The sequence below is a fragment of the Anabas testudineus genome, chromosome 12 (assembly GCF_900324465.2).
Source record: "Anabas testudineus chromosome 12, fAnaTes1.2, whole genome shotgun sequence".
NCBI lineage: Eukaryota > Metazoa > Chordata > Actinopteri > Anabantiformes > Anabantidae > Anabas > Anabas testudineus.
In genome coordinates this window covers 10,888,428-10,910,782 of record NC_046621.1, presented here as the reverse complement: position 1 = coordinate 10,910,782, position 22,355 = coordinate 10,888,428, and the positions used below count along the sequence as shown (strand labels likewise).

Here is a 22,355-nt window from a genome sequence, read left to right as displayed (position 1 = left end):
CCATGTCAATTACCACCTTGCTCACAGATGAAGACGAATGGAGAGTTGCCTTCTCCGACAGGCTCCCTCTAACCTTGTTGATTCACAGCCTGAGTGCCAAATATGCACTGATAAATAAGCTCATTCAACAGCATGAGAGTTCATTAATAACACATAACGCAAGACCAGAGCTCACAGTCCTTGCCTTCAGTGCAGCCACAGGAGACGGAGGAAAAGCTAGAGATACGTACTTGGCAGAACCAGACCCAGAGCTTCTTCTGCCCAGCCACCCTGTCGCCGGGCTGGTTTCAGAGGGGGACCCTGAAAGAAACATTTCATATAAATGTGTATAAACCACTTTGTAAAAGTAAAAATTTCTTTAAACAAAAGATATGTAAAGGCAAGCCAAACTTATTTGTGCTTTCCAATAAAAATTGAATACAAACATCAAATAAAAAATTAAATGGGTACATCTACTGGACATACTGCATCTTACACATGCCCATGTGTAGACACATACACACACGCTAGAGTGGCTAAACATTCTCGAAACATAAACACACACACTGCCACTATACATCTGTGAAAACAGAAAGGTTTCAAGCCTAGATTTAAACATAAGTGCAGTTTCTACAGATCTTAGTTCACCACACAAAGCATTCTAGTGGGAGGGTTCACATGAACTAAATGCACTTATCACTTCCTGATCTTATTCTAGGAATAATAAGAAATCCATTTTCTGAGAACCTGAGAGGCCTAATAGGGTTCTAGTTGGCAAGAGGGTCCAACATATATTGGGGAGCTGGAGCATGTAGTGCTTTGAAAACAAAAATGAGCACTTTAGGGTGAACTGTGTATTGAACAGGAAGCCAGTGAGATAAGTTAAGTATTAGAGTAATGTGATGATGTGTTTAGTACCAGAGAGAACGTAGTTGCTGAGTTTTAGATCATACATTTCTCAATGGGGTTTTTAAAGTTTGCATGTGCCAGTAGAGGGCCCTCTTATCTACAACTCAAGATGGGAACATGGAACGCACATCCCAGAGCTTAGAATAAACGTAAAAGATTTTTTAAAAAGTTAAACTGTCGTGCTAATAGAAAGGAGGCCATTTAAACCAAAGTTCCCATCTCATCTTGGACAACAGATTCATCTTTATGCACTCTACTGTTTTGCTTATTAAAGTTTTCAATGCCCTCCACTTCTACCACCACAACATATGGAGCAGATCGTGGGAACATCCACGGCCTGTAAATGTGACTCTAAAATAGATTCACAGGAAAAAATGACCCTCTCTCTCTCTCTCCCATTCTTTGATTCTGAAAATAGTAAACTGAGTACGGATCTTGATGCTGAGAGCGGGACCTTGAGAGCAGCACTTGAATGAATGAATTCCTCAGAGCACACACGAGTGGGCACCAGACAAATGAATTAGAAAAAAAGGCACAACATTTCTCATTACTAAATTAGGTCTGCAGAGGACAAAGTGCTCATGAAGAATTTCTTTCATTTATGATGAAAGAGGAAATAATCTTTCATGGTTGGCCCCTTCACTGAAGACATTTATAAATCTGAATGTCATCATTAAGCAGGGCAGAGGGAGGGGGAGCTCACTCTGCTCCACAGTATATTAACATTAATCCACAGACTGAACAATCTCCCATAACATTGTGAAATTAGTAACCCTATTTTTATTAAGAACAAAAACGATTAAAATAATGGCAATTGGAAGAAATGTTTTCAAAAATCTTTCTAGTGATATGAAATCTCCCTGATGTTGTTTTCTCTGACAATGAACAATGACATACATTAAAATAAGGTCAAGTGTTTTTGAGTGTAATGAATTAATCCTCTGACAGTTATTTCACTCAACAAAAATGAAGAAGACCACAAGTGTCCTGAGAAACTAAACAAAGCTGTGTTTCCAATTCTTCATGACCAAATATGAACCTCACAGTTGTAGTGAAATAGTTAGGGCTGTTAGGGCAATTAGCTTAGTCCTCGTGGTTTCTAATTTAGGATTCTGTGATGGTCTCAAGGGCAAGGAGCTTGTGGTGGCCAAACCTTATGTGCCCATAAAAGCAACTAAGTCTTTGTTTAAAAGGATGTCAGGAATGTGACCAATAATTTGGGTATTTTAGGCAGAAGAGGACAGGGTTGAAAAACGAAGACTGCAAATAAACCCACCCGGTCGCACAACACTCGGAAAAATGTATTGCATGTGCAGAGCAGGTCAGGGAGGGCGCGAGAATACTGGTTCATACATTAGGGAACTTGGCCTAATTTGGGAAGATTAGCCTAAAGCAAGAGCATTGCTGAAATTTTTTGCTTTGCGAATGTTGGCCGGTTTACAGTTTGCCAATCCAGGAGACATGACTGATTCCATAAATGCCAACAGTAGTGACATGAGGTTATTTGTTTTGCTTGTACTTAACTGTCACTTGAGTGATTAGATTTTTCTCACATATCTTTGCCCTATATTTAGTCTAAATTTTGCATAAATCCATCCGACACATTTGAAGGGCAGAAATCACTGAGAAAATTTTCCAGTGGCATGTCTTCCATGACTTAAAGTGTTCTGTAAAGTGCCACTTAAGAGTAATAACAAAACCAGTGGTGAAGTCATTAGGAATTTTATGATGTAACCTGCTTGTTTTTAAATTAGACAAGCTACAAGAGCACCATGCAATGTTTCATGACTCTGTGGTTTAAGAGGTTTAAAGAGAGTATAAAATAACACTTGACAACACTTAACGCAAATATATGCAATACAATACACACCAAAGAATAAATGAAGAGCAGCTATTGGAATACTGTCTGAAACCTGCTGAAGTAGGGAAATGGCAACTCGACATCTCTGCATAAATAGGCACTCCATTAGAACTTTATACCATGTGTGTTAAGCATGTGTAAGTGTCTATGCCGTAATGTGAGATGCCTCGATAGGTATCTCAGTTATTCAATGCAAACCTTTAAGTTAATGTCTAGAGCTTTAGCAAGAAAAGCCATGCAAAGTCACTCCTTTGTCATGCTACCTACCTTGTCATCTTCCTTTGATTCATGTATGAAACAAAATCAAAATGTAGACTGATAAAGCTGTTTTTGAGGTGAAACTGTAACATGCAACTATTTGTAAACAATTACATGATCACATACTTCTCCCACTGCAGCAGAAGTGGAGGATTTTCTTACATAACGAGAATCCTCAAATGAAGTCTGGTCTGCAGGAAGGCGAGCTCTTCGTCCAGACTTTGCAACCTGGGAAAAGCACAGAATTTGAACATGGAAAATGAATTTCATGTTTAGAAAGCAAGAATCTGGCTCCAAAATAATGGACTATGCCATTTTGTCTGAGGGTTACTTCACTTCACTTCACAAAAATCAATCAAGTTTGGAATTTAGTATGATTTTTCTCTGTAATTCTATACAACCTCCTATTCTGACAGATCAAACAAAGCAGTAACATCAAAATGTGAAAAAGTTTGTTTTTAAAAAAACAATGTCTAGAGACATACCGTAACTGCAGTTTTTGCTTTTTTAGATTTGTTTGCTGATGTATTAGAAATGGAAAAACTCAAATCTCAAATTTCTGCATCTTTCTTGGGATGAGTCAGGATATTGATATTGGAGTCCACATGTGACAAATTAAATTCATTGGACATACTTTCGCAAGGCACGCACCTGTTTATATAAAGTCCCACTATTTACACTGCATGTCAGGAGGAAAACCAAGACATAATCGAGAAACTCTGTGTAGACCTCCAAAATAACATTTTGTGGTGATGTGTAAATACAAGCAAGGGTATAAAGCGAATTCTAAAGAATAAAGTGTTCCCAGGAAAACTCTTTGAAGATAACCTACTCTAGAATGCATGTGACCCAAGTCTGGGTATTGGATCACCTTTTAGCACGACAATGACATGAAGCACACGTCCAAGACATTGCCGGGGGGCTTTGTGACAAACCTTTGACTGCCCAGAAAAAACACAGATTAAACTCTACAGAACATTCTTGGAGAGACCAGTTCACAGATGCTTTTCATCCAATCTGATGGAGCTTGAGAACATCTACCAGGAAGAATGGGATAAACTGTAGAAATTCTGGTATGAGAAGATTGCAGAGACTCACCCTTAGAGACTCAAAGCTGTATTTTCTGCCAGTAGCATCTAGAAATAAGCTTTCACTTTGTTGTTATGGGGTATTGTGTTTAGACTGCATTTTTTCAATACATTCAAAGTACATTTTGTGAATAGGTATAACTACTTTTATAAGCCATTTCAGACTGAACATTAATTTATCATTGTGGTTAATTTGGTTAACCTTGGTGCATATGTCAGCTTGCATGGGCTCAAAAAAATACATTTTATGTTGCTGAGGGAAAGAAAACTAGTAGGAATGCTGACTGGGTAGAGGTTACATTTAACTGGGTGTACGTTTTTTTGTTATTTTTACTTCAGATCAGAGAAAGGGAATCCATGGCACCAAAGACATGTTTTCGTTACAAACAGTGAGCCAATACTGAGTTGTGCATTTCGGGCTATTTCAGCTAGCATGGCTAACCACTTGCTGAATAGGGTTAGCGGTGGGCAAATTCTCAGAGACAGACGTTTTGTGCTGCCGTTACTCAAGTCGATACATAATAAAGTAACATGCTTTCGCTGATGACAGGTGGGTTAAACAGCTATCTCATCCACTAGCTAGCTAATACTGACTTTAAAGTTAGCTTAGTAGCTAACGTAAAGTAGCTAGCAAAAGCCTCGCTGCGCCGATAGTTGTCTCAAACACGTTTAGTACTCAAAATAAATATCCCCATGCCCCAGTGTTATTTTCTTACTGCATTCTCTGCGATTTAAACTAATCACTCACATTTTTTAAAGCCCCGGTGTCTCCGAGCGGAAAGTTATCATCCATTTCTCTCCCCCTCACTGCAGCTAGGCCTGGCCGGCGTCTTCCGGATATCAACAAGCGTCACGTAGCAACGCTCTCCATGGTAACGCCGGCCAGGAGGAAAGCGGTCGCTGTGGAGTTGAGTCGGTAAACAAAGTAAGTAAATAATACAAATAATAAACAAATGTCTGCGGATACACTGGAGTTAGCTAGCATACTAATGGCAGATTAGCTACGCTGTTGTTCCCGTTGTTGCTGTGTGTAGTGATAAGATGGAGTGAAGATGATTATTAACGCATTTGAAACTATTGCATCCTTTACCCATACGTCTTTTTATTGTCTCCTCTAAAGAGATATTTGAACTCAAGAATGACCTTCTTTACCATTACACACACACACAGAAACACAGGAGGCTGATGGAGCAGTGAAACACCAGGTTGGTCACTGACTCAGTGTTGGGTCAGCTTTAAAAAGTGTTGACCAGTGCAGATGACAGCAGGGTATCTGATGGGATAGTAGGAAGATGATGTCATTTAAACAGTCAGACGCAGAGTCTGCTTTTTAACAAACAAACAACATCTTTCCCACAACTCCCACGTCTTTGCCATTTTTTTTTTTTTTTTTTTTTTGCTTCCTCCGTGCAAAAGGAAAATGTTTTTCTTCGGAGCAGAGCTCCATCATCCTCATTATCTCATCCACAGCAGTGGCCTGCCACAATAATGTCCACAGTCTGAGAGAGGACGGAAAAAATAGGATGTAGAGGGCCCCAGATGTCCGCTAGATGTCCCTGTCGTGTATGGTTTACAGGAGAGAAGCTGCAGCATGAAGCGCAGCACAGGCTCAGGCTCGGTCTGGTTGTGCACCCTCAAGATGTCTTTTGTTAACTTTGCTTTAGATGATGTTGTCAGTAATGTCCAAAGACTTAATGATAAAACTTAATTGATAAAAGTCTGATCAAACTGTGTTTAATTGATGGAAATAAAGAAGTCTGCATATGTAGCCAGCTCACTGAAGCATTGCTTAACTTTTTGCAGCACAGTTCAACTTTCTCTCCAGGACAAAAAGCAAAAAATCAATTAATAAATTAATATAATTATTAAACTGTGGTTACTATGTGCCCTTTGCGAAATAACATGTTCCTCTTTTTAAAAGTTTGACAACACAGTGTGTAAAAGCCTTAATAAACGCAAGTCATACTAGAGCTTTCATTGTCCGAGCACAGGCTGCAACTTGCAGCCCCTCCCTCAAAAAAAAAAAAACGTCACAGCTTGTGGCTATAAAGTATGAGTGAGAGACGAGAGCGTCTGTGTGTTGGAGGCTGCACTGCAGGGAGAGAGCAGAGAGACGCACTGACTCCCCGACGCGCAAGTGGATGGAAAGAGCCCCATGCAGTGGAGAAACTTTGGTGCCCTGTGAACTAAAGAAGGAGAGAAGAAATGTTTGCATGAGAGTAGGGGGGATGAAGAGTAGGATAAGCTGTTTTGATGAAGAGTTGAGGTTATTTTCCAAAATGGCACAAATTTGCTCTCGGGCAAATGCGCATTTTGTAAAGATGACATAGCACTTGAGAAAATGGGATTTCTCCAGGATCAGAACTCACTCACGACCTGAATGAAAAGAGAAAGGGAGTCTGCACAAATCGGAATTTTGTTTTGTTTTTCTCTTATTTTACTTGTCAAGCCTCCGTTGTGAGTGAAAGCAGAGTGAAATATGAATCTGGGCAAAGCATTTCTGTTTTTCCTCCTTTTAAATTGTGTGACAATGACTTTGTCGCTATCCACTTGCACCACTGTGGACATCGACCACATAAAGAAGAAGAGAGTAGAGGCGGTCCGGGGACAGATCCTCAGTAAACTCCGGATGACCAGTCCACCTCAAACAACAGGTCCAAGTCAAGTACCGTATCAGGTTCTGGCCCTTTATAACAGCACCAAGGAACTCATTGAGGAGCTGGGGAGAGACAGGCAGCAGAGTTGTGGACAGGATAACACGGAGACTGAGTACTATGCCAAAGAGATTTACAAGTTCAACATGATCAATGGTTCACCAGAAAACAGTAAGTTCATTGTCATGGAGCATGTTTAACTGTTATTAACGAGAGTGGTGATTACAAATGTATATATTTAAGTACAGCCAACCTCTTTAGAGGCGGATGGTCAAAGTTCAGTGTTTGAATTTGTGTAAACTCACTACAGCGTAACTATTTAGGACCATTTCTTTTTTTTTTTTTCTTTTGCCACGATACAAAATTATAGTAGGTGACAGTGTTAAAAATAGAGATCCATTTTTTCCAGCTGACCTAAAGTCCTCTCGTGTCTGTGCCGTTTTTACGCACAGACGCGCCTGTGAGCACTGGAGCGGCGCGCAAAGGAGAGGAGGGCAAAGTAAACAGTCTAATTGGAATAAGCACCATTCCTCAAACGTACATACCTCACACCAAAGCCATGGGAACTCCAGCCTAAGTCTGACACATTCCTAAGCGGGGAAAATTCTCAGGCAGTTAAGTCTAATATTTATTGCCAACTCCAATACCTCTTTTCCATCTTCTGGACGTGAGTTTCCCAATATTTTACATCGACTCTCTCACTTCTGCTTCCACTATTTCCTTCTTATAACGAGGGGCTCAGTGTTATGATCTAATTCCCTTCTTCATCCATATTTATATTTCCTGCCAATGATGCATTAGTTGAGCCAGAAATCAGAAACAGAAGCTCTCTGAGCAGCCGATTCTTCGGGGAACGCCAATATTCATGTGACTGAGTTGGATTTGTGTCTTTTCACGGTCAGAGGCCGGTTAATGCTTCGTTTTACTATCCTGACATCAACAGGTGTTTGTACTGTTCTGTGACGCTGAGCAGAGCCTCCGCCGTTTTCGAGCGTAAGTCCTGAATCAAATCCATTTCACAAGTCCCACAAAGTGCTTCTGACATTCAAAATACACAGCACGGGGTTTATCCACTGGTCAGAGGTAGCCGGGGCTCCCAAAACAAACAGAGGTCTAAGGAGTGGGATCAGTAATGGCCAGGTGCCCAGGACACATCATGCTGGTCTCGCACAGTGGGCCATACTGCAGGTGATAATACAAGACATAAACTTAACTTAGTGCTGGCCACACTGATTGTCCCAAACTGATGATCCAAGGAGGATGTAAGTGAAAACAACAGGGGGTGCCAACATACAGTACATTAATTACAGTAGCAGCATCTCTCCTTCTCCATTATGTCATTTACAAAGAGCATGGCATAGCTGCATGATGATGTAGGAACATAATGTCTGCCACCTTGATCATTTGTTAATGTGTAGTTCATTTTTATTCCTGTTGGATATAATGAGTTTTACATTCACTGTTTTTGGATGGTGGGGCTGTTTGGGAATATAGTCAAATTTCTTTAATGCCCAGTTAAAAAAAAAAGTTAAACTTTTCTCTCATACTTGCTCCAGAATACTTTTTTGGACACTAAGCAATTCAAGACATTTGCCATTTACAACTAGATGAGGCAGAATTGAAACACGACAGTCTACACAGATGCTCCTTTTCCAGGGTAGACTTAATAACATTGTAAAAATCCACTGACGTTAGTATGATAAAAATAGAAAGGTCTTGTCTTGCAAACTGAAGCATGTTCAGTTTCAGTGAAATTTCACTCAGTGAGCAATCATTTACTCACTGCTGGGTCAATGTAAAATGAGGGTTTGCGCTGAGGACAGCAGGGTATCTGATATACGGGATTGTAGAAAAATGATGTCATCTGAAAAAACAGAGACAGTGGTCTTTGGTCTGCTCCCAAAGAAACGGCTCTCGTACGACTTCACCATTTTGCTTCCTCATCCGTAATCAAGTGGAAAACAGTTGCCTCATGTGGTGGCCTGCCACAGCTACGTCCACAGTTTGAGAAAGGAAGTAGAGATGATACAAAGCAGCGTTTAAATTCTGTAAATTAAGCGTTAGTGTAAGTGGTGAGAGAAAATTAAACTTTCATAAAGTTCAAATCTCAGGTTCTGCTGTTTAAGGAGCATTCAAACTAATAGACAAATTTCTGCTGCTCTTCGTGAGACCTAGACACCTCGGCAGCTGGCTAACACCTGCTGCCTTCCTATTTCCTTTGTTTACCTCCACAAGCTCTGGAGAGACTGACATCACAGACAATCCACTGTGCAAAGGGGCAAGAAGAGGTTATTCCTGTGGGGTTTCAACAGGACAGCAGGACCTAGACACACAGGAAGTGTGTGTCAGTTTGTGACCAGTTATGTGAAGCCTTACGGTAGCATCTATAACTTAACCACGTGATTTCTCATTTAAGTGAGTCAGTGATAATAAGACAAATTAGATCAAATGACCAGGTTTTTATTTTTATGTACTTTAAATACACTTTTACAAGGCTTTTTATGAGAAGGTCCCACTATAAAACTGAATTCCCCAATTAGAATCAGTATTATTAGCAGTGTAACTAAATCAGCGGTTATGACAGTCGATCTAATTTCTCCATAACAACTTAAATATCCAATTTTTAAAATCCAACATTTAACACAGAAAACACAAAATCTCTCATTTCTCTGATAATTTTTAAAAAATTTATAAGTAGGAATTAAATAAGTAAAAAGCTTAATGACCTGTCAAACGTGTGTCAGCATCCCAACACACTGTTTTAATAACGAACGTCTAGTACTGGTGTGGGTCAGCAAATTAGCGAATGTATTTCATTTTAATTATACTAACAATCCCCTCCACTCACCAACATGGAAGAAATTACCTTTTAGACCCTTGGCAAAAATAAGCCATAATGTGAAATCCACCTAAAACCATTGCAATGGGAAAAAATGAGGTCATCCAAAAGGAAACCAAAGACTTGATTAGAATTTCAAATCTCCCCTCAAAGTGGGGCTTTCCACCTACTGTGGGGTAGTCAGAGGTGGGGGGGGAGATGAAGCAGTGAGTGAGGGGGAGGAAAAGGCTACTGAGGTTTCCTCCTTATAGATTATGTGGAAACACTGGACAGATATCTGGCTGGGGATGAATGCTGAAAAGGTCACCTATAAATAGGAAAAGTTGAAAAAAAACTTGGTGGAAATATCACATAATGACTGGGAGGACACTGAAATAGGATTATGGGTCAAATGAAGTACAGATACTTGGAGATGTGCAAGTTCCTTTCGCGTGACACAGAAACAACTGAACTTCTGAGTTTCCATTTGTCCCAAAACAGCGTGAAGAGCAAATTAGCAAGAGGTGCAATGCCCTTTTCAACCACCAGCAAATCTGAGGCTTGGTAATACAGCTTAAAGCTTGGGTAATAAATTAGCTATGGCTTGGCTGTAAATGACTGTTTCCACTTGACTCATAAAAAGTTTGCTATGTGCTTGTTTTGCTCAACACTGCATGTGCCTGGTCTGTTAAAATAATAAACTGTTGAATGGTGTTATGGTATAAAAAGGGGAAAGACTTCAGTACAACAGGAAGCTTTTCAGATAGAATCACAATGTGACAGTTTATTTAGTTGATTTGAGTAAAGGCCAGCGGGCAATCACATTCACATACCAAATTCTGGATACGGCAAGTTGCTGATGGTCAGACATGCACTCGGAGGGATAACTGTCACGATGGAGTCTCTCTCTCCTCGGCGGTTTCTGAGGTATTGTTTGCTCCAGCACGTGAGCCCACATGTTCCTCACTAAAGCCAGGGAATAGTTGGCTTCTGTCCGAGCCCTCGGAGCACCTGTTGGGCTCCAGAGCTGGCGGGGTGGGGGGGAGCACACTGCTGTCCCACTGCAGCCTGCTCCACTACCACATGAGACATTTGGTTTTCATTTTATGACTTCAACTTGTTGCTAACTCGGACCGCACAAAGCATAAGCAGATGGTTTGTGGTAATGGCTCCCTGGAATGGAATAGAAATAGTTATAAGAAATAAAAGTGTTTTGATCTGTAAGCTATCTGAACGTGTAGAGGGGAATCCTCTGCAACAAGTTGATCAGAGGCCAGAAGGGAAAATGCACCTGTGAAGTTAACAGAGGAACATTTGGCTTTGATTTCACACAATGAAATTTCTTATAGCAAAAACAATGGGAGTTCAAATCAGATTTTAAAAAGAAAACCATTCAATAATGCTTTTACAGCCACCGTTGAGTCATTATTTCCACTTTACCTGCAGATGACCTCTCCTACTGCCCAAAGGGTATCACCTCCAAGGTGTTCCGCTTCAATGTGTCCACCATGGAGAAGAACTCCACCAACCTGTTCCGGGCTGAGTTTCGCGCCCTGCGGATCCCCAACCCCAGTGCCAAGAAAAACGAGCAGAGGATTGAGCTCTACCAGGTGTGTGAACTGACCGTTCATTTCCACTGTTAGCAGAGCGCAGGGGGGTCATGGCGCGCCGTTCCTCTCAGAAGACCAGTGTAAGGTCAGCGAGAAAGATGAAAACATTTATATTAGGGTGTTCGACTCCCTTTCTCCTCTTTTGGTGCACTGATCATTATTCCATGTGCGCACAGTTCAAATGGATTCTACATAAGGAATTTCAGAGCTCGCACAGCCATCTTTAAGAAACCCGAAATTACCATTGGGCAGTTTCTTCTCTCTTAGCTGTCAATCTCAAAGCTGTTGTTTTAGATCAAGTAAAGTATTGTGCTTGCAACGAGGTGGGGGGGGGGGGGGGGACTAAAGATCTTCCTCAGATGTCTGTGTATGTGGGGTGGCATTGATGGATTTTTTTTTTTTTTTTGTTCAGTTTCCTCATTAATCTCCTGTGAGAGACTAGGAGTAATGATCAGGTTCCAACATTTCCTGCCAGGGAGACAAACGTCTCCGGACTGCATACCACCTCTGAGGCAAGGTTCTGGCCGGCACTGAATGCAGACTGTCAGGGCTTTAGATTGTTTCCAGGGGCCGAGGAGGAGATAGAGGCAGGGTCACCCATCGGGGGAGTAAATGGAGCTGCTTACTCGCCCCCACACTTTTCAGGCTGGAGCTGATTGGCAAAGGGCTGACGCTGGCAGTCCTCAGGCCCCTCGTTCCCACAGGAAGGCAGATTAGTCGCTGACAGTGTTCAGGAACCTGGTTATTGATAGCACTGCTGTGGGGCTGAGTGCTCATACCCACCACCCAAACACACACACAGTTCTCACTGCAGATAAACACCTTGCCAGTGGAGATAGGAATTTCTGAAGTACACTGTTGCATTTTTCTCCATTGTCAGTTTTGTTCATTCGATAACGCAGTTAGGACATGAACGCTCGCAATGAAACCTGCAATCCTGCTTTGTAAATTATGTGACACTGCATTTTGGAGCCCAGCTTGAACTGCTGATGTGAAGGACAGCCAGGTTCTCATTGGCAGGAGGGTAACACGCAGGCATTAACTTGCAAAATGGGGATATCAACACAGGGAGTCACTTTTTCCAAGAAGAGTAGACATTTGGCCCAAGGCATTCTGGAGAGTCTGGCTCAGACAGACAGCTCTGGTTCCATGTATGTATGTGTGTAAAAGAAAGAGAGGAGAGTTTGTGCAGCTGGGTCACATTTTCATCTTTCCTCAGATCCTCCAGAAAGACGACCCCAAAGCCAAACAGCGCTACATTGGGGGCAAGAATGTCCTGACCAAGGGAACGCCCGAGTGGGTCTCCTTTGATGTCACAGAGACAGTGCGGGAGTGGCTGATGTACCGACGTGAGTGGGACACCTCACATTTCTCTTGCATCACACCTTATTGCATATCCTTCCAAAAGAGGAGTAGTTTATTTGAAATGAAGAGTAATGGCCTGAAGGAAAATCCCAGTTCCTGACATTCCTCTGCTCTTGTTTCCCCTCAGAAACCAACCTTGGCCTGGAGATCAGCGTGCACTGCCCCTGCCACACTTTCAGGCCTAATGGGGACATTATCGAGAATGCCAACGAGGTGCTAGAGGTCAAGTTCAAAGGTGAGGTTGCCTTTGATTACTCAGTAATGTGAAAAATGAGCATAGCTAAATAGCTGCTGGCTGTTATTTCATATTCAACGCTGGTATTTCTTACTAACTCGTCCCTAAAATAGCTTTCAGATCTCCTTCTTGAGTATGCTTTCCACAATAATCACTTCTGATAGATAATAAATCTTTGAGATTCCAGGAAACATGCTCGTGTTTTTGTGACTGTGGTTTCACAGTCTGTTTGGTCACGATTGGTCTTTGTCAAGAACGAGAAAACAATTTGTCTAAAAAGGCATCTCGGGTTTGTGGGGACATTTTTCTATTTTTATTCTAATTAGTGCCATTAGTGCAGTGGAGGTTTTAGGATGATTTGCATTACTGGGCCTGGGAGCCAGCTAATGTAAGAGGCCTGTTTAGTTTCAAATGCCTGTTTTAGATGTCTCCATGCTATTTCATAATTTTGATTATTAGCCATCTGTGATTACTGGCATATGTTCTTTGGTCATTGGATGTTTTATATGGTCCTACAAAAGTCTTTATACGGGCCTTTATGAGATGCCTCATTTAGTGTAGTCAGATTGGCAGCATGGGTTTCACAAACAGCAGTGGATCGGTTGTCAGGTCATATTTTCTTGGTTTTCTGTTATTCAAGAGTATCAACAGACCTTTTGTTTCATTGCATTTAGTGCCAGGTTAAAGTTACCTGAGGCACTGATTTTGAGCACCACTTAGTCACTATGCTGGGTGTGTCTAAAACGAATGAGAATCTAGTTGTACAACAACGACGCTCGCAATACTCTCATTTTTTTAAGGCTGCTCTAAAAAAAACTTCAATCCTGTCATCAGCATGTTTCTCTAGAAGGAATACTCTTTGAGGTCTTTTGTTAAGATAATGATTTCCGTTTTAAGAGGAATAGAGAGACACAGAGCATGGGAATACATTTGATCTGGAATCTCACTTAGCACGAGGGCCCCCAGGCCCTCAGTCCTGGGAACACTCCCGACTGGCTTGGCCACAAGGAATGTGCTGCCACGGTGCTCAGACGTTTGGCCCCAAATTAAAGAGGGGCGTACATATCCACCAGCAGCATCTCTCCTAAGATATTCACTGCTATAGCTATCAGGGCTAGATTGGATGAGCAGACACAGGCCCAGAGGGGAGAACGAAGGAAGGCAGGAAGTAGACCAAGGCTTGTTAATAAAGAAGAAAGAAGTGAATGGACCCTTATACGGAGATTATCCTTCATAAAAAGTTACAGCTACATTAATCTGCGTTTCGCTGGGATTCTTCTAGAAGAAACCTCTGCAGCATTTCTTTCTTGGTATCTTCTGGACTAACTGACATACTCCTGCAGGTATGGAAATGGACTTTGAAGATCCGAGCCGTGTGAAAAAACAAAAGGAGCAGCTCTACCCCCACCTCATCCTGATGATGCTCCCTCCCCACAGGCTGGATGCCCAGTCCTCTTCACGCAGACGCAAGCGGGCACTTGACACTAATTACTGCTTCAAGTAAGCAGTATTTGTTTTTTTTTATTTTTTTATTTATATACATTTTTTTTGCATTGCTGTAATTATTATTGCCTGTAACTTTCTAAAATAATTTCTCTGACTGACCCTTGTGCAATAGACAATAGCAAAGGCAATATGAAATTAAAATATCAGCTGTCAGGTCTCTAAGAGACTGAGAAGAAGAGTACATGGGCACAGGAGACATAGAATTAGCTTGTTAATCACCCAGACAGAGGTACTAGCCGATACAAGTCAGGATCTGTCCCAGTACTAGCAAATGTTACCTCCTATTAACACACCATCTACGTCGGTTTGAATTTCCTGTCAAGCTGACAGGCAGCACCAAAGACACCTGGGCTGATTCCAGCAGGGGAAAAAAAATAAGGGCACACCTAAGAGTGGAATTTCTGAACATCTCCTACTATCAGGAAATTGTATACATCTCCTGAAATTATGTGTTCTGTGAGAAATTAAGAGTGTTTTCCTCTCTGTCCTGTTTTCTGCAGCAATTATGAGGAGAACTGTTGTGTGCGACCACTATATATTAATTTCCGTCAGGATTTGGGCTGGAGGTGGATACATCAGCCTGAGGGTTACTATGCCAACTTCTGCTCCGGTCCCTGTCCTTACCTCCGCAGCGCAGACACAACCCACAGCTCAGTGAGACAAATTACAGCGTCACAATGAAATCATCGATCTGTTTGACAGATGTAGTTGCTGAACTCTCTCTCTTTCTTATAGCTGCTGAGCCTCTACAACACCTTGAACCCCGAAGCGTCCGCCTCGCCCTGCTGTGTTCCTCAGGACTTGGAGCCCCTCACCATCCTTTACTATGTGGGTCGCTCCCCGAAAGTCGAGCAGCTCTCCAATATGGTTGTCAAGTCCTGCAAGTGCAGCTAAACCTCAAGAGATACGGGATGTGACGGCTCCCAGCACTACTCAGGAGCGGGTATTAGTGGTCAGAGGGGGCGTGCTACAGTCTGTCCTCCATGAGTACCTCTTCCCTCTGCTTCAGCCTTGCCTGAGCTAAGGAAAAACAACATTTCAGTCCACCATTCTGCTCACAATCATTGGCAGCATTTTTTTTCGAAGATTCGTCCACCACCCCTTCACTAACAGTGCTCTCAAGCCCATCAGACCTCTTGTTGACTTGCAGCAATCATCTTTTATCATGTTTTTTTTCCTATTCCAGCATTTTGAACAGCCTGTACCTGAGTGTTACATGACATCGGTAATCACAGGCTGTTTCAATCAGATCAGAACAACTGTCTTGAAATGACCACTGCGTTCTCAAGGACATAAAGTAATTGCAGCTAAGAGAGAAAAAAAAAAAGGCTGGGAATGCATGACAGAGATACATTTAAAAGCGTATAATAAAAATGAGAGCAAACTAATCTGTTGCCCCTGACCCACAGGACACCTTCTAACGTCTGAGCTGGAAACTGACGCTGCACAAACCACGGCTCCCTACACTGTTTATTTAGGATAAAATGCTGTTAAATAAAAATGATGCTAGGAAAAAAGAAACATGCTGGAAAAACAACCTTTATTTCAAAGTAGTATTTCCATGGTTATGTTTACCTCTGTAATGCAACAGGATGGTGATCCCAGGGATTGTTTCATTTAAAGTGAAGCCTTTCTGTTGTATGAGATGATGTATGTCACTAAGTGAACACTTAACTCTATCACAAACTGTAAATGTTTTTCTTATTACTCTTGGAAACACTTTTTTTTTATTAAAAAAATTGACATATGGTAAGATAGAATTGTTCTATTTTATTTGTTGTTGCGTTTTTGTTTTGGTTAAATATTTTAGTGCACTTTATTTTAAAGGGTAATAGGATAAATGTAGATGACCAAATTGACTGACAACTTCCAGTGTACAGTGTGTGGTGAACAATACATTTACTGACATGATCAGCATGTTTTCTACATTTTCATGTCAATGCTGTTTGCTACAAACTGTTTAATCCAAAAAACATTACATTCCCATGCATGTGTGTTGTAAACAAACACGGACGAAAAGAGATTAAATTACTGTAAACAATGTCGCATCACCACAGTAGATTATACAAACTGATTTGGATTCTACAGTTGGATTCATGTAATACAGCATGCACAGTAGTAAATCCACAACATGAAGTTCAACATCGATCACCACATAAAAATCCAATGCCATCAAGTGTAATAAAACCAGTTCTGTTGTACTGCATTGAAAACTACAATATTTGTGCAAAATCACTTTGTTAAAGATTAATGATAATCAGTTGATATGACGAATACATGCATGAAATTCAAGTATTTCTGACAGTCTTCATCAACATATGCTGCATCTACTGACATACTGTATACCACAGATGTTTTATTCTATTAACATGCCCTGAGTGAACTCGCTATGTGGTCCCAAGCAACAGAATATACACAAGGATATTAGTCTGCAGCATGAGCCTTCATTGTAGGCAAGGCTGTGCATAACAGTTATTCCTCATTATGTTATGCTTCAAGCTACAGAAATGACCAAAATGGCCTTTTGGTAGAATGTACAATAAATAAATACTAATGCAATGACACAATAATTTACTTATTTAACTAAAAATATAAAATATAAATTTTGGTCCATCCAAAGAAAGCAGAGTCTCCGCAGTTTACAGAAACAATCACAAGCAAATTATATTCTTGATTAAAAGCATCCCTGCAGCGGTGTTACATTATGCCTGCAAACAGGGAACAAGGCAGCAACCAACCGCATTACTGCTCTATAATTCAGACTTTCCCTTTCAAGCCTACAAGCAAGCAATGCTATATGTTAACACATCCTGAGGCAATACCCATGAGTCTAATTTGGCAACTTGGCTTCCAACAAGCACCGTGAGTTGGAGTGTTTAATGCCAGATGCTACACATGACAGGAGCCTCTTTGCATGCTCACCATTCATGGCAGCAAGATGAGAAGCTGGCAATGTCACCAATATCTGTCAAAAACATTTCATTACCAAAACCTCCATCTCAAATATTTGTAAAGAGTTTCTAGGAAGATAAAGAAGGACATGAATGACAGGCAGTGAACATGCCACTGCATGAGCAAAAAATAACACATTACATCCTGTTGTTAAAATACCAATGGGTCCCGAAAAACCACCTGCTAAAGATTATCTGTCAGTGGCATCATTCTGTGGCATCAATAGCGTGGAGATAATGAGGGGAGTGAACTGCTGGGATATAGACTTAATGTTGCCAAGGGGGGTGAGGGGAAGAGGGTTTCAGCTGAAAAGGCCATCTAATGTAGAGCTGCGCAACAAGATCCCAACCTGCGTAAAAGCTGGGCATTCCTGGCTCACATATCTAGGGCTGTATCAGAGAGAAATTAATAGGACCCTGTTTGATGTCTGGCATGCTTTCATCTGTTGCTGTTGTCCTTTCCCAGAATACACCTCTGTGAGGATGTAGTTACATGCAGAGACACCTGTCAGGCCGACAGAGGGGCAGGACATGTCTCTGGTTGCCTTCATGTCATCTGTGACTGGGCTCCTGGCCCTGGAACAGCTTGCGGTACACAGAAAGACCTGGAGAGCAACAGATGAAAGAACATTTTTTTAGAGGTAGAAAGGCAGTCTCAGATCTTAGTACACAGAGAACTGTTTATGTCAAATCTGAAAGAGTTTTTCTTTAGTGGTAAGTTCACTAAAACCCTCCTGGTTAAGATTTGGCTGATCTTTTTTTTATTATTCATGGTCAAGGTGTTTACCAGGAGATTTGTCCAGTCAGCACAGTGCTAAGCCTTTTGTCTGGCTGTCCCCTCACTCTCAGCCGCTCAGCCCTCTTCCAATCGTCTGGAACGCAGCCAGAAATCCAGTAGAAAAGGAATTCCAAGGACAGTTAGCGCTGCTGTGTTTGTGCTCCTAAACAGTATTCCCTTTCATTCCCTCTCCGCACACCCTGTTTATTTTGGTGCTCTTTTACACTGTGGGGCCTGACTGAGCTGGAAAACGAAAACATCTCCCCCGACTTCCAATCCGATGACATGACTGCTGGAAGCAGCTTCCTCTAGCTCAGCACTAGAAAGATAAAGGGGCAATATTCTCTCTAACATACCCCACACCAAATGGCATTAGAGCTAAAAGCAGCAAAGTTATTAATGGAATCAAGGTTGATCCATGGCAAGTTAACCCCAAAGGCTAAGCAAGTGTAAAGACTAATTTTATTGAATAAAATTATCAACAGTGTGTACCTTTATACAGGAGCTTACACTTAAATACATACGAAGTCATGCCCTGTAATTAGTATCTACCGGTAAAAAAACAAATAAAAGGCATTATTTGAAGAAAGGTCTGTTATTCAACAACTGCCTAGAATTAAACACCTAATAACTTACAAAATACTTCTGAAACGGAAATGACAGCCAATAATTACCTACCTTTCCCAGCAAGGCAACACACAGTCTTATTTTGATAGGAGGAGGCATGAGCTATCCATCCTGACATGACCAGACTCCCATTAAAATGGTGCAGCATTCATTTCCTTCTCAAACTGAAAGCAATAAATCTCCCTGTAGTCTATCTAACTTACTCTGAAGCCCTGGGAACATCAAGAAAAACTTCAAGGGAAAGGCTGTAAAACACATGTGGTTGATATAATCTTGGTTTGTAAGCTCTGATAGTTCCTCATCAAAACTCTTCCCCCTTATTTCAATTCAAAAATTAACACAGGGGCTTAGGGTGAGTAAGGAGGAAAAGTTTTCAGTGGATAAAGAGTTGTATGAGCAAAGCGAGGAAGAGATTAAGAGCAGCACGAGAGAGATAAAGGGAGAGTGTGATTAATGATGGTTGACAGCTGATCATAGAGAATGCTCTCCATTTGGATTCGCTCTAACTCCCTGTCAGAGTCGATCAGGGGAGCTCAGTCATCTCGCTCCAAAGGTACACTGGGCAGCCAAAGCGACCTGGCGTACTTCTAAACTTCACAAAAGCTGTGCCCCTTCTAATAACACCCTTCCCCCTCTCAAAACTCCAGAAAGACTCTGTTCAACTCCCAGTTACATTCGCAATGCTTGGTTAAACCTGCCCTGATTTGGTGGTAGGATTCTTTTTTTTCTTTCTTGGATTTTTTTAAGGCCTCTCCCCCCACCCCTTGTGCCCTGAACGACGGAAAAAACGCATTCACGAAATTCAGAAGCTGCTCCCAACAGATCCAGTTACAGTAATTGATGAGTTTATAAGATGTTTGTTAACTTAAGCCAGCCTTCATAGTTTGGGGGGTGGGGTGGGGGATGAAAAGTGATGTTCTGGTCATAGACATAAACACATACATGAACAAACAGATACACATACAGTACTTTTCCAACAAGCTGATATCTGGTTCAGCTTGACTGTGACGCTCACATAAAATGATGAATGGTATCATTTGCTAATGCTAATGTATTGTGGCTCTATGGAAAAAGCTCTTGATCAGACCAGCAGATGTGTGCGTAAGTGAAAACTGCTTAATATCACTGTTACTGCAATAAGCTCGACACTTTGCTCAGGATGGAAAGAGTTGTGGAAAGAGGGCAGGATGACAGGGCACATGTGAGCGAATGCACCCACAATTGCATACAAAGCAATAAACTCAGCGAAGTGGGCTTCATTTTTATTCTGTTGGTGTGATTTCTGGGCAGTTCTGGAGGGAACTTTTGGCGAATGGACAGTAATTACAAATCTGTAGGAATGGCCAACAGATGGGAATGCCCAGACTCTTCCCATCACCGGATCTCATTACAAAAGAGAGATGTCATCACGGTTATTCCTCTTTATCCTTCAGCAGTAATCTATCGTTTAGTCTTGGACACACATAGATAATATAATCACACAGTATATTACTGCGCTGGAAACGTTTGTGTATACCCATTTATTATTGGCTACTGCAACTCTACTAACTGAGGTGCTAGCCTGATTAGAATAACCAAAGAATAAAGTCTCACTTGGACACTTCAAAATAGAGACAATTTATAGAAAATGTAACTACACATTCAGAAGAAAAGGTAAAATGTTATCTCCTCTGTCCAGGAGGAAGTCTGGACCACCTTTCTCACAGAACAGCTTTAACTCAGCCATATGCTTGTGAAGTGATTGCTGAGGTCATTCCACCCTAAATCACAATGCTCACATCACTGCCCTTTCTGAACCACATGTAGTGCTGTTTGTTTGTTCTTCTCAAACATTTCAACTTTTCATTATTCATGAGTCAACAAAATGCGTTCCCTTTAGTGCTGTGTCAAGGTGCTTCTTGGAAAGCTTTTTCTCATTTAACATTTGGTATTGTGTCTCTGGAGTCATCTTAGCTGGTGAATATTGGCGGTCTGAAATCATCTCCAGTTACAGGCAATTTATCTAACTGCGGCTTGATCAGTATCTAAAGTCCTTGTAACTATTTCCAATTTTATGCAAATCAACAAATCTTGATTGTTGATTTCTCAGAGGTCATAAGTCTGAGATTTCTTTTTTGAGAGGAATGGTTTACAACAGCAGATGTTTCTTTTTTAAAAAGTAGCTCTAACCCACATCTCCCGTCTTGACTGATTGGACTCCAGGTTTGCAAACTCTTGACTCCAGTTAGTTTTGGTTAATGTCATGGGTTCACATATTTTTTTAATCTACACTGTGAATTCTTGAATGATGTATTCAATATGGATAAGAACAACAAAATAATTTATGTGATATTAGTTACAATAGGTGGTGTTTGTTCATTAGTGTAAGTCACATGACAATTGACCATATTTTAAAACACATTTACACATAAATGCAGCTAATTCCAAGGGCCTAATTTGCCAGGTGCCCTTTTTATAGCGTGCAAAAGACTTAAAGACTTACTGCTCACCACTGAGCAAGTATGGCCTGGGTAAAAATATCCAGTGGTGTTTATCAGTCCTTCATGGGGAATGTCCACTATGCCTGGCTGTAATCACTGACATTGGCATAGGCTGGGTGAAACATCTCCCCTGTGGTCTACAGCACCAACAAGCCCAGTTACAGTATGATAATTTACTTGGCATACCCACCTGTTTTACCACAGATGGCTTCGTAGACCATATGTTGGCCATTGGACATGGTTCCACTTGCTGAACTCTCTGAGGATGTCTGCCTGTTAACGAAACACAAGATTAGCATAAAGAGAGATCCAAAAAATCCTTAGGAAACTGTATTTGACCACGTTTATCTCCACACTTCACTAGACTTATCTCACTCTTCTACAAATAGTCAAATATCTAAACCAATGCATAAAGATAGTTATATTGGACAAGTGATTATTTGTGCTTGCATGTGCATGGGCCACTTGGATCAATTCAAATAGTTGCTGTGTGGGTGCAGTCAGAGGAGACTAGTGGGGGTTTTTACTAAGTATTTACTGAGTACTTCTCATGAGCTACTGTGACAAGAAGGGGGCAAATTCCTGCTCCTTGCCCTGGGTGATGTAATTTTCACATTGGCAAGATTATTGTGGTGATTACTAACTATGTGGAACTGCAGGAATAGAGTGCATCCAGAAAGTATTCGCAGCAATCGAGAGAGAAGGGCCTTAGTCAGTGAGGTGACCAAGAGGTGAAGAATAGTAGAAACTGGTCAAAAATAGGTGTGCCAAGCTTGTAGCATCATACTCAAAAAGATTGTAATTGGTGCTAAAGGTGCTTCAACAAAGTATTGAGCAAAGGCTTTGAATACTTATGTAAATGTGATCTATTTCATTTTTTATTTTTAATACATTTGTAACAAAAATGAATTAAACTAATGAATTTAATCAGTTTTAAAATGAAGCCGTAACATAGCAAAATGTGGAAAAAGTTAAGCGCCATGAACACTTTCTGGATGCACTGTATACAGTTCACAAAGGGTGAATTGGTAAATACAGCAGAATAAGTATTTAGTGTATCTACCTTGCATGGCTCCATACAGACGTTTAGTGATCACGGACAACAAATTCCATAGCCCTTTTCACATAGTCAGTCAGCAAATGCAGTGTTTTCACAGATAAAAACGTTTAAGTACTGCTGTAATGTAGAGCAGGAGCAGACACGTCTGTAACCTTATACATTAAATCTGTTAAGCA

The 22,355-nt window shown here is 41.1% G+C and overlaps 1 protein-coding gene and 2 long non-coding RNA genes across 3 annotated transcripts; 1 reads left to right on the top strand and 2 right to left on the bottom strand.

Annotated features, from left to right (window-relative positions):
* Positions 1-254: 254 nt before the first annotated feature.
* LOC113158825 lies at positions 255-4,940 on the bottom strand. Its single transcript, XR_003298587.1, has 3 exons — positions 4,844-4,940; positions 3,134-3,235; positions 255-300 (listed from the first exon to the last, which is right to left on the bottom strand). It is a non-coding gene; the product is annotated as an uncharacterized LOC113158825 (long non-coding RNA).
* A 1,240-nt stretch (positions 4,941-6,180) lies between these two features.
* LOC113158824 (transforming growth factor beta-3 proprotein-like) lies at positions 6,181-16,036 on the top strand. The gene is made up of 6 exons (XM_026355094.1): positions 6,181-6,920; positions 11,014-11,177; positions 12,397-12,526; positions 12,670-12,777; positions 14,121-14,277; positions 14,784-16,036. Exons 1-6 carry the CDS (start codon positions 6,575-6,577, stop codon positions 14,962-14,964), a joined length of 1,086 nt encoding a protein of 361 aa, XP_026210879.1. The 5' UTR covers positions 6,181-6,574; the 3' UTR covers positions 14,965-16,036.
* LOC113158826 lies at positions 15,807-21,641 on the bottom strand. Its single transcript, XR_003298588.1, has 2 exons — positions 21,310-21,641; positions 15,807-17,839 (listed from the first exon to the last, which is right to left on the bottom strand). It is a non-coding gene; the product is annotated as an uncharacterized LOC113158826 (long non-coding RNA).
* Positions 21,642-22,355: the final 714 nt, after the last annotated feature.

Excerpts from the sequence above, each read along its gene's own strand:
- LOC113158824 (XM_026355094.1), top strand. The coding sequence starts at position 6,575 with ATGAATCTGGGCAAAGCATTTCTGTTTTTCCTCCTTTTAAATTGTGTG. Across the intron at positions 6,921-11,013 it reads CAATGGTTCACCAGAAAACA|ATGACCTCTCCTACTGCCCA; the intron begins GTAAGTTCATTG and ends CTTTACCTGCAG. Across the intron at positions 12,527-12,669 it reads GGAGTGGCTGATGTACCGAC|AAACCAACCTTGGCCTGGAG; the intron begins GTGAGTGGGACA and ends GTTTCCCCTCAG.